This window comes from Phaenicophaeus curvirostris, chromosome 2, assembly GCF_032191515.1.
Source record: "Phaenicophaeus curvirostris isolate KB17595 chromosome 2, BPBGC_Pcur_1.0, whole genome shotgun sequence".
Lineage (NCBI taxonomy): Eukaryota > Metazoa > Chordata > Aves > Cuculiformes > Cuculidae > Phaenicophaeus > Phaenicophaeus curvirostris.
This window is the reverse complement of record NC_091393.1, coordinates 85,156,867-85,171,407: the sequence shown is the minus strand read 5'-3', so window position 1 is coordinate 85,171,407 and position 14,541 is coordinate 85,156,867. Positions and strand designations below refer to the sequence as shown.

General features: G+C 47.4%; 1 protein-coding gene across 5 annotated transcripts in view; it reads right to left on the bottom strand.

Annotated features, from left to right (window-relative positions):
* Positions 1–2,044: 2,044 nt before the first annotated feature.
* STUM (stum, mechanosensory transduction mediator homolog) overlaps positions 2,045–14,541 on the bottom strand; it is a 58,750-nt gene continuing 46,253 nt past the window's right edge. Inside the window, exons 3-5 of one of the 5 annotated variants that reach the window (XR_011337053.1) lie at positions 11,862–11,988; positions 8,192–9,168; positions 2,045–4,223 (exon numbers count right to left, since the gene is read on the bottom strand). Coding sequence is in view for 3 of the 5 variants with exons in the window: in XM_069852755.1 (XP_069708856.1) it covers positions 8,950–8,990 (41 nt within the window). In the remaining 2 variants the exon portion in view is untranslated. Of the gene's footprint in view, positions 4,224–8,191; positions 9,169–11,861; positions 11,989–14,541 lie in introns of those variants that run through there. The other 4 variants (XR_011337054.1, XM_069852755.1, XM_069852754.1 and 1 more) reach the window with 4 other exon arrangements.

Genomic DNA, 14,541 nt, shown 5'->3' with positions numbered 1-14,541 from the left:
AGTAAATAGAAACAGCCTTTTTCTAAAATTAGACCTCCAAGGAAATTATTTTCCATTTGGGGAAGAAGCAGAAGAGGTCTTGAAGTCAGTCTTAGATTTTAATTCCACTTTCTCCTGAGATAGAGCAACTTGGCAGGGCTGGAGGCAACTGAAGGTGCCTCAGCCCCCAGCAACTTGGTGCTGCATGCTGAGAAGGCTCCAGGTGGGCAGCATGGACCCAAACAACAGCTTCCCCAGGTATGGGCAGGAGCAGCATTATACCTGACGTGACCATGAGCAAGGCACTGCCTGCTGAGCCCCACCGGGCTCAAATTTTGGGCTGCTCAGGTCCTGGTGGAAGGGGCGCATTAAACATCTTCTACAGCACTGAGAACAAAGTAGGCATATTGGAGGGGCAGCCAGCAGAGCCAGCCTGGCTACATCCCTCCTGGGACATAGACGCCCCATAGCTTAAAATAGTAACACTTAGAATAATGTCTGTTGGTGAAAGAGAGCCAGACCATGTTGGGGTTTATGTGTGTTTGTATGGAATGAAGGGGAACTCGGAAGCCGCTGCAGGCAGGCAGCAAACCTCCCCCTGATGGCAGCTGCTGTGTCAGCCAGTGACGGCCATGGCCAGGGCTACTGGCAGGAGCCAGAGCTTCCCGTGCCAAGGGCTGGTGAAGAAATTCCTTTAATAAAAGGATGTGGCAAGTGAAATGCAACTTTCTGCCTCACCTACTGGGTTCCTTCAAAGTCATGGGGTGTGAGAGGACCCTTTTTGCTGGTCTTGCACCAAACCTGAATTCGCCCCCCTGAGTTCCATTGAAGACCCCCTTGATATAGAGAGCAGCCCTACGGAACGGGATTTGGGGGTTCTGGTTGATGGCAAGTTGAACATGAGCCAGCAGTGCCCTGGCAGCCAAGAGGCCAACTGTGTCCAGCATTGCTATCTGGTCAAGGGAGGCGGTCGTCCTGCTCTACTCTGCACTGGTGCCGCCTGACCTTGAGTATCATGTGTGGTTTTGGGTGCCACAGTATAAAGAGGATTTCAAGCTACTGGAGAATGCCCAGAGGAGGCCACAAAGCTGGTAAAGGGTCCAGAGGGGAAGTCGTATGAGGAGTGGCTGAAGTCACTTGATCTGTTCATCCACAAGAAGAGTGAGGGGTTGCCTCATAGCAGTTTACTGCTTCCTCACAAGGGAAGAGCAAGCGCTGATCTCTTCTCTCTGGTGACCAATGATAGGACCTGAGAGAATGGCAGGAAGCTGTGCCAGGGGAGGTTTAGGTTGGATATTAGGAAAAGGTTCTTCACCCAGAGTGTGGTGGAGCACTGGAACAGGCACCCTGGGGAAGAAGTCACGGTGCTAAGCCTAACAATATTCAAGAAGCATTTGGACAACACCCTCAGACACACAGTGTGAATGTTGGGGTTGTACTATGCAGGGACAGGAATTTGACTCAATGATCCTTGTGGGACTCTTTCGACTCAGGATATTCTACGGTTCTACGATTTCTCAAGAAATGGGGCCAGTTGGTTACTAATGGTCTGAGCTGGGCACTACTTGCAAGGGTGGATGAAGAGGGATTTGTGCTATCATCTTCCTAAGGGCTACATCCCCTAGCCTCGCTCAGTGGGTGCGCTCTCCCACTTGTCCAGGGCCACACTTTGCTTCAGTCTCATCACCTGTCCTGCATGAGCAGCGTGGGGGCTTCTCTCATACAAGGAGTGATTTTAAAGTGTTAAAACCACAAAGAAAATCCAGGTGACGACTGCTGATAGGCTTGTGCACGGGGGAATGGCAGGGTGGCTTTCCCCCTTGTCTCAATTTCAGAGGTGCAGGTAAGGCTCTTCACCAGCCCTCTGCTTCCCTGTAAGGCTCTGGGACATTACTTCTTTAGGAAAGCCATGCCCTGGCCCCTCCCTCCCCTCCTCAGGTGGTGTGAGTGTGGGTTGGTGTCTACTGGATGCTCTCCACCCCCCAGCTGGTGGGAGAAGGAAGACCTATTTTGATGCAGGGCTGATTGGGTTTCTCCAGGCTACGTAAAGAGACTCTGCACTTCATTCCAGCTGTCCAGCAACAGAATATATTTAACTTTAAAAAAAAAAAATCCACAGTATCAAAACATAGCAAGTCACAATCCAATACATGGCAATATAAATAGGCACACAAATGGTCCTCTGTAATCCCTTAATTTGGTCTCTGGCACAAAAACGAAAGGTGGTCTCACCACTAGGATGCAAATGGCACCCATTCCCTCCATTCCCTGTGTTGGGAAAAACCCAACACACCCAAGCATAGCCAAACTCAAGGATAACACGGACTTGTGACACTGATGGACAACTTATCACCTCCCAGCCTGTGGAGTAGCGCCTGTGTCTGTACATGGTCTGGGGGTGAAAAGGGAGGAGCAAATCAGGATGGGCTTACTAGCTGGATATTTGGAGAAGTGCTGCCCATCCCTCCAGGCAGTGCCAGTTGACATGAGCCCCTGTTTCGATCCCAAGCCCAAACACGCACTGCCTTTGACCTGCCTGCCGGAAGCATCCTTGAGTTGGAAGATGGATTGGGCTGCTCTCTCTTTGTTGGTCCTAGAGTCTATGTGAAGCCCTTACATCCCACTGCACTGTTTGGTGGAGGAGATAGGTGGTGCTGGGGTATGTGTGTTACTTCCCTGTGTCTGGTGGGTAGGTGCAAGAGAAGCAGGACTGAATTTTATCCTAGCTCTAGTTATGTACATGGATGACGAGAGGAGGAAGGATGGCTTTGTGGTATGGGCTCCTGGGGCATTCACTGTAACTAAGTGGTTCAGCTGATACCACTGTCACCTAGGGGTTTACAGCACGCTAGCCCCACAGTGGGGTGGAAATGCTGTTACCAGTTTGGAAGATAAATTGCAGTGCTGTCTGAAAGTGCATTGTGTGTGTGAGCTTGAAGAGCTACAAAACACAGGGCTGTTTTATCATGCCATGATTAGCAAGCACATGGGAGAAGCCATTGCTTTTGACTGAGAGGAATATCAGACCTAGCCAAGCTTTTAGCTCCCCTTGTGTCTGGGCATTAAATGTCTATGTATTCTTTGTAGTGTCTTGTAGATGATGTAGTTTGGATTGAATAGTAATTAAATATACTCTGGCTGGAGTGCATACACATTCATGACCTGCAGCGTCATCCCAAAACAAGTAGGAGGCAAGGCAAAGGTCGAGTAAAACAGCCCCCTGAAGAACAAGACCGTGACTTCAGCTTCCGGTTGATGGAGCCCACTGTGTCACGACGAGACTACGGCAAGGGGCAATTTCCAGCAGAACTGAAAGGTCTTTAATGAAATGTGTGACAGCTGATGCATGCAGGGAGGAACATGCAGCTTTGTGTGTCAGGAGGCACAGGATGCGGCACAGATGGAGGGACCTCACATGTTTAACACTCCTTACCACACGGCTGTGTGCCAGAGCTGTTCCCAGCACAAATGCCCACTGATCTTCCCAGCTGCAACTGCCAGGCACGTGTGCCACAGCTGAGAGCAATGCCAACCCTCTGCAGCAAGTGTGGTCAGACAGGCAAACGGCCAGGAGTGCAGGGGCCACGTTCCATAGCACTTTTTCCAAAATTATGTATAGATTTGGCAACACCAATGAATTTAGAAAAAATATTAACCCCCTTTGTATTGAAATGCTTGGGCTGACCCAGAATGAAACTGGTTAACTAGCTACATATTTAAAAAACACATTTGGTTTTGTTCCTGCCTGGAATTGCTTTACAAAGAGTAGTAAATCAGCTCGTCAGCCTGGCTGGGTTCAAGTACCAAGGAACTATTTCATTAAAGCCCTTTTTTTTTTTTTTAAGACACAGTTTTCATATTTGGGGAAGAGTGGCAGAACATACTGTTACTGGCAAATGGGGGTGAAGCAATTGCATTTATTCTTCATTACCTACTATAGCTCTTTAGCAGTAAGACTGGCAACCAAAACATGTATTTATAAAGTGGAAGATAATATCAGGATAGCCTGGTGCTGTGTGCTTTCGACCAGCTCAAGCATTCATCAAACTGATGAGGAGTCAGAGGCCAGTTTGCAGTGGCAGCGCAGTACAGGTTGGCAGGTGCTAGTGAGACGATGCAGCACGGCTCCTGCAAGTGGGAGGCAAATTATCCAGCCTCAGTGTTGGTGAGTCTGCAGGAGGAGATGGCCTCTCTCTGTGATGCTCCGAAAAGAGATGTAAAAGCGCTGGGTGATTAACTTGGCCCTAAAGAGAAAGACAGGCATTGCTGATGGGGGAAAGCTCCAAATCAACACTCATAGCTGTGTCTTTTCTGAATGTTTTTTTTTCATCAATGCATGAATTGTAGGCACCATGAATTGTAGACCACCAAGACTTCAAATCCCATATGTTGCCTCTGCTTCTCTACCCTTGCCCTGTAGCTTAGCCGCTGAACTTACTGCAGCCCATGTCTTTCTACTACCTGCTACACAGAGACCTGCAACCAGGCTCAGGGGCTTGCCATTGTGTGAAAGCATGTTGCTGTACACACCTGGGCTGCGGGACGCTTGGGGGTGCTGGTCTAAACCAGGACTATTGGAAAAAGCAGAGGTTTTAATCATCGTTATCACTGCAGTGGGGCAGTTTTGGGGAAAAGGCAATTTGGTGCTTTGTCCTGGTAGCAAGGCAAATCTATAAATGTGATTCTGTCTTAAGGCAGAGTGTAGGAATCTATCTGATGCTAATTAAAATCAACTAAGCAAATTCCTGTGACAGGCAGAAATAAAGCCTTTTGCCCTGGGTATCCATTTGATAGATTTGGGAGCCTCCAGAGTGGTGTGTTGGCTGCTTTCTCATCTTCACCAATATGATAAAAAGGTCAAAAATAAGAAAAAAAAATTATAGAGCAAAACCTGAAAGTAAATTATAAATCCCATATGTCTCCTGCACAGTGCTGCTGGTACCGAACTCCCTCATGCAATAAATGCAGCCAGCACATAGATGTAACAGAAGCAATTCTCTCTAGAGTCCCAGAGCAGTCCTGGGGATGGGAAGTTATTATGGGGCTTCCATATAAGCCCTTCCCCAGCTAATCTGATTTTCCTGTCCTCATTAGAGTATAGGTACAGACAGCACCAAATGTGGCCTGAAAGGCCAACAAAACCCTCGTGATGCTGACAAGGACTGAATCCTGCCACTTTATATTCCATGGAGTCCTTATGTACAGGAGCTGGGCCTCTGGGATGGGGCATCTGCAGCTGGTATGACATCTGATGCTACAGGACCTCTAGCAGTTCAATGCCCAGTGAAATGTAAGCTTGTTTAATGCTCCCCAAAATGAGACTCCCTGCACTGCCTGGCCACTAAATGTTTAAATCCATCTTCTAAAAGTGAATCCATCTTCACAGGCACCAGAACAAGTTGTTCTCAAGCCACACTTGGCTGCTCCTGTTCCAGAGCGTGTGCACCTGAAGGTTTTGCCCATTAACTTTTCAACACCTCTACCTGCTGGCCTACAGAAACTTGTTAGCCATGTCTGCAAAGGCTCCTGCATATCCATCCCAAGGCCACAGCGCAACTAACTCAATGCTCAGGCAGCATTCACAGATTGTGCTTGAATTGCCTCTTCTGTTTTGGCAGATGTGAGGGGTAATCATTGGCCTTGATCATCTTGCTTGCTGCAGCTGAACTAGCAAGTTGTTTGTGTGGCTTGATGACTAGTTACAAACCTCAGAAAAAGACCTCCCACCAATCATAGCAGCAGTCTGTGAAGATGTTTTCCAGCTGTGCTACTGTTTTCCTGTTTGCTCCTGGTTAGGATCCTATTTTCCCCAGGTGGGAAAGGAAGGACTCTGTCTCACAGTAAATGCTGAATCTCAATTCTGTAACAACTGTACAGTCCTGAAAGGCACAGCTGCAGACGCTACAGAACAGGTCACTGAGAAACGCCCTCTTAACTGGTCCTGTTGGTAGAAATGGTCTAGAGTTGGAATTGTTGAACATAATGAGCAGAAATCCTTTTGGTGACTGCTGTGGCAATGATAATCTTGAGGAGCTCGTCCCTTGGCTCTAACGCAGATGTCAGATGTCTCTTGGGTTTCATTTTTGCACTACTAGGAGCTGACTTTTCGATGTTCTGCTGCCTTGCAAGACTCTCCTCCGCAAAGCAAGGCAACCACACCACACTGTGGCACAGCATTGTGGCAGGATAACTGTGCTGCTTTTCCCCTTGAGCACTTTGGTTAACAAGGGGCACCCACTGATGATCATCACTGCAGCCTGCATCGTGTGACATACATGTCTCTAAAACATGATGGTTTTAATCCATCTTCCCCTACAATGAGGAAGATTACAAAATTGCAAATGAGAAGTTTTCCTGTTTGCCCCTCTGCTTTCTGAGGGGCAGCTCAAAAAGCTGTGCTCAGCACCCCCATTTCAGTACAAGTAGTTGCTAAATACCCGTTTCTGGCTGGCCAGTACAGTGGTATGAGCCACTGTTTAGGGTGAGAGGTAAAAGAAATGCAGCTTGAGTTATTATTCAAACCCTAAAGTCTTGCTTGAGCTGTTTGTACCAGGTGAAGCAGCACATTGCAGTGAAATACTGCTTTAAACTTAATCTGAAGGGCCTTCCACAAACCCATTTCATGTTGATTTGTTTCCTCTCTTCTTGCTGACCGTGTGCCAAAGAGTCAGTTTAAACCCATCTCCTATAGTCTATATGCACTGTAGAATGTGTGCTCAGTGGGGCTTGTGCAGTTTTGCCAGCATTTAGCTGAGCGTGTTAGCTCAGACAAGCCACACTCAAAGTAGTACCTGCACAAGCACAAAGGGAATGTCTGCAAAATACACTGCTCTGCCCTAAGTCTGACTTAATAAAATACACGAGTTGTTTGTGTTACAAATTTGCATCCTTACTATATAGGAGTTCCATTTGTTCTTCTGATTATGGCCACTGAGATCATGGGAAGTGCTTGAGCCAGTTCTCCAGGACCACAGTGAAGGCTGGTGCTCCCAAGGCTCCTGAGTCTCTGCCCACTTTTCCTGTCCAGGCAGCCCAAAGCTTTTTATAGCACAGAGTCACTGAAGAGTGGAGTGAAAAAGCCAATCATCAGCTCCGATGCCTGCACTGGATAAACACACGTGGTTTGGATAGGTCCTGTCCCACCACAAGTTAACTGGGACTGTGGATTGTGCTTTATCATTGGCCCTGGGGAAAGATTTCATGAACTGGAAGAAGCGCAGTGAGGCATCGGTACCTGCTTTACACAGGCCGTGGGCTCACAGCAAAGTGTGGCTGTTGGGCAGGTAGGAAACTTTCCAGGAGGAAAAGTATCACATTAAAGACAGTGGGTGTCCAGTTGTCAGGAGAGTGTGTGTGGCTGCAGCAAGGCCAAGCCATGTTTCTTGCTGGTGTAACCACTAGAGGAGCTTCCTACCCCATCAGCTCCCTGGGGGATCACAGACAGGCACCCTGCCTAGTGCAGGGCTCTCCTCCACGCTCCGCAGGTGCTGACTGTTCTGCTCAGTATACTCCAATGATGTCTTGGAGGGTTAAACACAAAGCATATACATGAGTGTTTTTGAAGCCGGGCAGGCATTTCTGCACTTCTTACTTGCAGATGGCCAGACAAGGAGACATGCATGCTATGGGCACCTGCTGCTGTTTGACTTCTCTCTGTAACAAGAGTTATTTTAACTGAGAGGATCTACTTTGCATGTAAAATGAAAACTTGCCTTAAAAGCAAATTGTCACGATAGGAGAGGCCAGGATCTCTTAGGGCAGCAGGGTTTGTTGCTGTCCGCTTGCCCACCAGCTGTGCTTCTGCAAGAGCAAAGGGCTGGAAGTGTGTCTCAGCTCTCCCGTATGTGGGTGGCTCATAGTTTTAGCAGGGGGTTTGTGTGAAGCTCCTCTTGCTGGGAGGACCTTCCCTAGGCACAGGCAGCAGCCTTGTTTTGCTCACTTTCAGCAGAGTTCCTCCTCCACCTTTTTGGAATGGAAAAGCATCCAGGTGCTGCCACTAGCACCTCCTGGCTGAGCTCCTTTCACCCTACTGAAACACCAGCCAGGAGCAGAGTGACCACTCCAACCTGGATGTCCAATTTAGCTCTGTACATCACATACTCAAACCAGGAAAATGCAGCCCTACTCTAACTATCCATGGGCCTTCCAACCATGACTGCTACCTAGCACCTGGTTAGCACAAAGTTATTTTCTTCAAGCGTTGGGAACTTACCCTGGGGAAGTGGAGCTGGGATGCTGCTTCAGCCAGGAACACACACCATGCTGTAAGGGGATCCATTTCCAAATCACGGAGATGCTTCCAGCAAAGCCCTTTCAGGGGGAGGGGAGGAAAACCCTCTTGACAGTACGTGGTTACACCCACCACCCTAGAGGCAAGGTGCTGTGGGGCACAGGTCCCTTGGTAGATAAAGTCTCCCCAGAGGCCAGGGGGAGGTCTGATCTTCACATGGTGCCAGTGGATGGAAGCAGGGAAAGGCCCCAGCGTGTTTGGCAGTACAATAAGATTTACAGCAAGCATGTTTCTCAAGACATCTGCAAGGACAGAGCTCCATTGACCATCATATATACATAGACAGCAGAGGAGGCTAGACTGAGCCCTCCACTACCATGAAGCAGTCAAGGATGGACTCTTGGAGTGGGGCAAAAAAAGTACCACTGGGTTGCTTTCACATTCTGTACATAGATCTATTAATAGCTCCTTGGCATCTGATGTTCACAGCTAGTTTCTTTTAATGGTAAGCACAAAACAGAGGCAAAACGTCTTCAGCTACTTCCCCCTTGGAGGAAAGAGTAGCATCTCCTGCTCATTCAGCTCAGCTGTCTGCCCAGATGCCAGCTTTGCCAGGGATGTCTCCTTCTCCAGGCACCCTACTCCGGCTCCTCCTCCTCCTCCTCAGCCACCCAAAGCATGCTGGTCAGGGCCAGTCCTAACCCATGCCGTGCTTGCCCCATCTCTACTGGTCAGTGGGATCAGTGCAAGTCTCCGTCGGATGCTCTGAATCTCCGCTCCGCTGGATGGGCAGATGAACCGGGTTCAAACAGAAGGAAAGAAAAAAGGAAGAAGAAAGACAAATGGTAATGAAAGGATCTGTGGCCCACAGCTGCCAAAGGAAATTTCTCGACGTGTTTTCTCTGACCATACTTGTCTCAGCCACTACAGCTGCTGTGGGATCCCCTGTTCTTTGTAGCCTGTGAGGAAGGAGGGGAAGGGAACATGATTAGTTTTAAGTCCTAACGAGGACCCTTGCTGAGAGGAAACCAAGTAGAATAGGCAGGCTCAGCCCATGAGCCACCATACCTTGCTTTAGCCAACATCCGCCCCAGGCAACCACCTTCCAAGGCAGAGCAGTGTGGCTGCTGCTGCTGCGGTTCCTGCCTACCACCATCCCCAGCATGTGCAGAGGCACATCTGCCTGAAGTGGTTATAAAGGCTCAGTAGGTATTGGTGGCCACCAATTCCAGTACAGCCCAACAACCTAAAACCTTTACAAAAATGCTGTATTTTCTGCCTACATTATTCAATATCAGAGCATGGTTTTCTGCAGTGTAGGGGAAATGTATGCTCTTATATACTGCTCCAGGCACATCGCTGTTCCCAAGGGCTGTCCTGGCAGGTTGCTGGCCATGTATCTCTACTTGAGACCTACATCTGAACCTCAGCCTTCCAGAGAACCGTTAGGCAGAAGAGGCTCCATTTCCTCTATCCGCATTTTAGTTCTTGTGCTGGCTTTTGCTATCAGAGCTCTCTAGCAGCAATCGATTTGCAGTGTGGTTTGCAAGGTGAACAAAACATCTCTTGGAAGAGAATGGGGACACCTTTAATCATCAGGATGTCTCTGTGGGCCCTTTCCCTAAGGATATTCTCACTGCCTTGTTATGCACTTGCCTTACTCCAGCCCAGGAGAAATAGATGCTCTTTTGTTGAGGATTAGGAGCTGTCCAGAAGTAGTGGAAACGCACAGATTTCTCCTCTTCCCCCAGCCACAGGTTCTAACGCACCTCTTGACCAAGGCAGCAAAGCCCTCAGGGGGACTCTGTGTTGGCCCCTGCTTCAGCCCCACTGCACTGCAGCCATATGGATGCTGCAAGGGTTAAAGCAGCCTGTCCTGCTGCTCATCACAGCTCCTTGGGAACTGGGGCCTCATTTCACTTGCTATCCTGTACACAGTGGTTGAGGGGAGGGCTCCTTCCCCTGGTGGGGATAGAACAGGGAAGATAAATGGGAAAGCACCCGTAGCTCTTGTGCTGACACAGGGTAAGAGAAAGATACTGTTTTTTTGACATTTTCCTAGGTGTTTGCAGTGACTGCACCAGAAGCTTTACCTGCTTTCTTTTTAAGAGAAACTGTGACTGTTATTCCAATAGTATAAGTGCAAAAGATCTCCTTTTTAAAGAAGCAAACAAACTGTCCTTACCTGCACTAGCGATGATTTTCCAACTAGAAAACCCTTAAAAATCTGCAGGTTTTTCTCTTTATTTAAATAACAGCAGTAGAGTATCTCTCTTATATTTTGAATTTAAACTGAGTCTGAAACTTCAGACTCTCAGAAGAACATGTAACTCTTTGAACACCTTTCCATTGATGCTTTTTAATATTTCTTTCCAAATCTTACATCGAGCTTTTGCAAGTCCCTTAAAAAAAAGCTGAATGCAAAGTACCTGCAAGTGGCACAACACTTATCTTTAAGGGATTTATCCTAGTTCTTGCTGAACTAAGAATTGGCCCTGGCAAATAAATTTTGCTATACTCTTAAAAAATCCACATATTCACCGAGCCTTGGCAGTCTTGATCTGCTGCTGCTAAGCAAGCACAAGGAATGGAGGTGGAGATTAACGAGATTGATCAGCATGTATTACCCTGTATTACATTGTTGCCAAAGAGCTTTTTCAAGGGGGAAAAATGATGACTCCTTAAGCATTGATGTTCTATGTGTGAATCAGCTTTGAAGGTTAGATGAGCTGATTGGAAACCTGTAACATGGGCTTGTCTACAGCATTGGTTTAATTTGTTTAAGGACCAGACTAAAAAAAATAAAAAAACAACAAACCACATAGACCAGAGAATTGTGACAGGCCATAAAATCCTTAGCTAAAGTAAGCAATCTAGGCTATGCTTACAGTAACTTGCTTGCGCAGTCATACCTTTCATTAAGACATAATAGAATTCCTTTTAGTTCTATCAGTTTTGAAGCTGGCTGGAAGCCAATTCGTGGTTGAGCCTGTATCTGTCTCTACATGACAAAAGTAAGCCAAAAGATGACCTGTCCTATGCAAAACTTCTTTATAAAAATACTTCAGACTTAGCTTATTAAATAGTTATATATGAAAATAATTATTGTGTTTCGTGCATAGTAATAGCTGTTCTGCATGAAGCATCTTTATGTTAGCATGCCTGCAATACAGTTACGGCATGGTTCTGTAAAGCAGACAGCTCTGGGATCAAAATTCAGTTTGAGTATCTACACAGAAAATCACTGATTCAATCAAGTTTGCTTGAAATTGCACTTCTGTGCAAACCAGTACAAGTAAGATTCGGGCAAAAAGAAACCAGTATGTGAAGAGGCTGCCCTATGGGGACTGAGCTCATGCAGAGGGTGGCCTTAGGATGCTCTCAAGGTTGAAATGGGGCCCTGCCCTGCTCTCAGGTTGCACTGGGGGCAGCCCGAGGGGCTGGGTGGAGAACATGCCCCCAGGGCTGTGCAGCCACAGGACAGACACAGAGAGATGGACGCACGCACGTATAGTCACACAGCTGGACTTGGGCTGGGAGCAGGCAGCACTGGCCACAACAAATCCCTAACGGCTTGCCCTGATTAAGCACTTGTTGCGCTCTGTGGGGAGCGGCCACGCAGTGTGAGGAGGAGGAACAGAAACAAACTTACCTTGTGAAACTTTGATGGTGAATTAAAGGAGGCAAAGGAACATGAAAGAAAGAGAGAGGGAGAAATGTAACTGTAGATGATATATCCGAAAGACATGGAGAACCAGAAAACAACAAATAAATTGGGTCTGCAGAAAAAACAGAGAACAGCTGCTCTATCGTCAGACATTCACACCAGGGCTAAACATTATTTTAAATCCTTGTGCTTGAAGTGGGTTGTTTCATTTGAGGATCTTATTTATAGAGGACAGGGGAATCCTCATCTGCTTTCCAGCTCACTGGCCCTGAGCCAGACAGGCTGGATGAACTAACACCTCTGAACAACGTTCCCACAAACACGTTCCTATGTGACATTGCTCTCTTGTGGGTTTGACTGAAGAGGAACCGCTGAAGGAAGGTGGCAAACAAGATGTCACAGTGTACCGGATGGCGTCTGGCATGCCATTCATGGTCTGAGAGCTGGGAAAACTACATCTAATGGTTTTTTCGGCAGCTTTGCTGCTGAGTTTGCAACAGATAACCGAGTTGCCCACAGATAATTCAGAACTGCAGCGTGCCTTAGCCTGGCTGGGTACTGTAAACTGTGGAGATATTTAACATTTCTACAATATTTTAAGAACTTACCGTACTGCAGCATTTGGTAAGAAACTGCAAAAAAGGTTATTTTAACTACTTTCCTCAGGCATATATTTAGATATAACCCCCCCCCCCAATGATGGGTCTAAGCAGGCAATTTTCCACTAAATTTCCTTCATCTCATGAAGAGTTACCAGCTGGTTTAGGATGTTGTTCTCTTCTGACTCTGTCAAGTGCTTTCTACTCTCTTTCCTTTACAAGGCAGCTGTGTTACCTGCCCTAGCAGAGGCTCTGCAGAGAAGAGAGGCTCAGTGATGCCTTCCCAAGCCTCTCAGAGCCCAAGCATACAGTAACCACACAATCTGCTGCTGCTGCTTCTGGCAAGGTCTGAACGCTGTAATTAGCAAAAGAATGACAAGTAGGCAGCATGATTACAGGTAACCAGTCCCTGAGAGTCAGCTGCCTGCTGTGGAAGCAGGGGTTGCAGCACGAGTCTCCAGCCTCTGAAACCACAAGCAATGGTTTGCCCTTTCATAGGTGCGGCCATGCAAGTTAATTCAGAGGCCAGAAGCTGAACGAGGGCTTCCTTCAGAAACAAGGCTTGACTTCTTGGCTGTGTTCATTAGAGGTGAAACAATGCCTGGCAAGTCCCTGACTTGCGTGCCCTATGCCTCTCCAGTGAGGCATAGTACTATCTTGATTTCTGTGGTATTTCCTTTAAGAAATGGCCCAAATCTTTTATGAGGAGGTGTGAGCTGTTAGGGAGTTCCTGGAAAGGCTGTTCCTTTGCATTCATTCTGCACAATGCAGCTGATGAAGATGTGTGTGCTGCGTGGCCTGAGGACAAGATGTGCCTTTAGAAGAGGGAAAGTTGCCCAGAAAGCCTTAGGGGGCGCATTTTCCAGTTGATCTTGGCCAGCTAATTAGCTGTGGTTTGCCTCAGCACCATGCCTCATGCCCGCAGCTGTGACAAGGGACAGCAAGGTACAGCAGCTCTGCTCAGCCACCACCAAGGGCAGCTGGATATTTGCAGCGGCAAGGGGAGAGTCCAGATATTTTCTTTGCAAACAAATTAAGTGCTTCTTTTTAATCTACCTTTGCCTTCAGACAGCAGGTAAAGCAAAGGATGGTTCCCAAAGCCACATGTCTGCTTAAAGAAGATATTGGTAGCATTTAATGGGGCCAGCTGGCAATTGATTCAAATTAGCAGAGAAAATGCCCCATGCCATCGTGTTGCCAAAAGTAATTAGGTGCAACAGCAAAACTGCATTCAATTAATCTTTCCTCTGGGACATAGCTGGCAAAAGGGCACCTTACAGGAGATGAGGACTGGACACTTGGGGTCAGTCAGTCTCTTCTCGTGTCCCACCTGGCTCCTGCCAGGTGTGGGTCTACCTGCTCTTGGGGTCGTCCAGTGACAAGAGAGGGCAGATCCTCGCATGCCACCGCATCATAATTTTGACCTTACTGGAGGGAAAACATTTCCTAAGTTCTATACAGATCTTTCCTGCTGTTACTTTAAGTCTGTCTTAGGCTGAACTTCTGCTTTATCACATTTACTTTCTCAATGAACTTCTTCATTGCCTGCTGTCTCACAGTCCTCTGGATTTGCTCCAGGTGGTCCATAAGGAGTACAATCTCAAAGCTGGCTGCAAGCCTTGGTGCAGCTTTACATGTGCCAAGAATGGTGAGGGGATCAGTTAACGTCCTTAAAAGCTCTGCTCCTACCTGTCTGGGCAGTGTTTGTTCCCTTCGCAGCAATGTACTCCTGTGTAGCTTGTGACTCACTGCAGCCACCACAATCCTTCTCTGAAAAACAAGATGTTCCCTAGCACGTATTTATACAGTTGATTAATCCTTCCTTAGTGTCTTGGAATTGTCTCTGTTGAGAATTTTTTCCAGATCACTTCTTCAATTTGCCTGAACCCAGACACTGCCCTCGCTATGCCTGCCATCCTTTCAGCCACTGGTGGTGTGGGGTTCGTAAGCCCCTTCTCCATTCCATTATCAAGCCAGGAATGAAAATAATGAACAGAGTTGCATTCAGGAAGGACCTTTCAACACATCTCTCCTTACGTCTTTCCAGTTCAGGAAAATGCATTTAC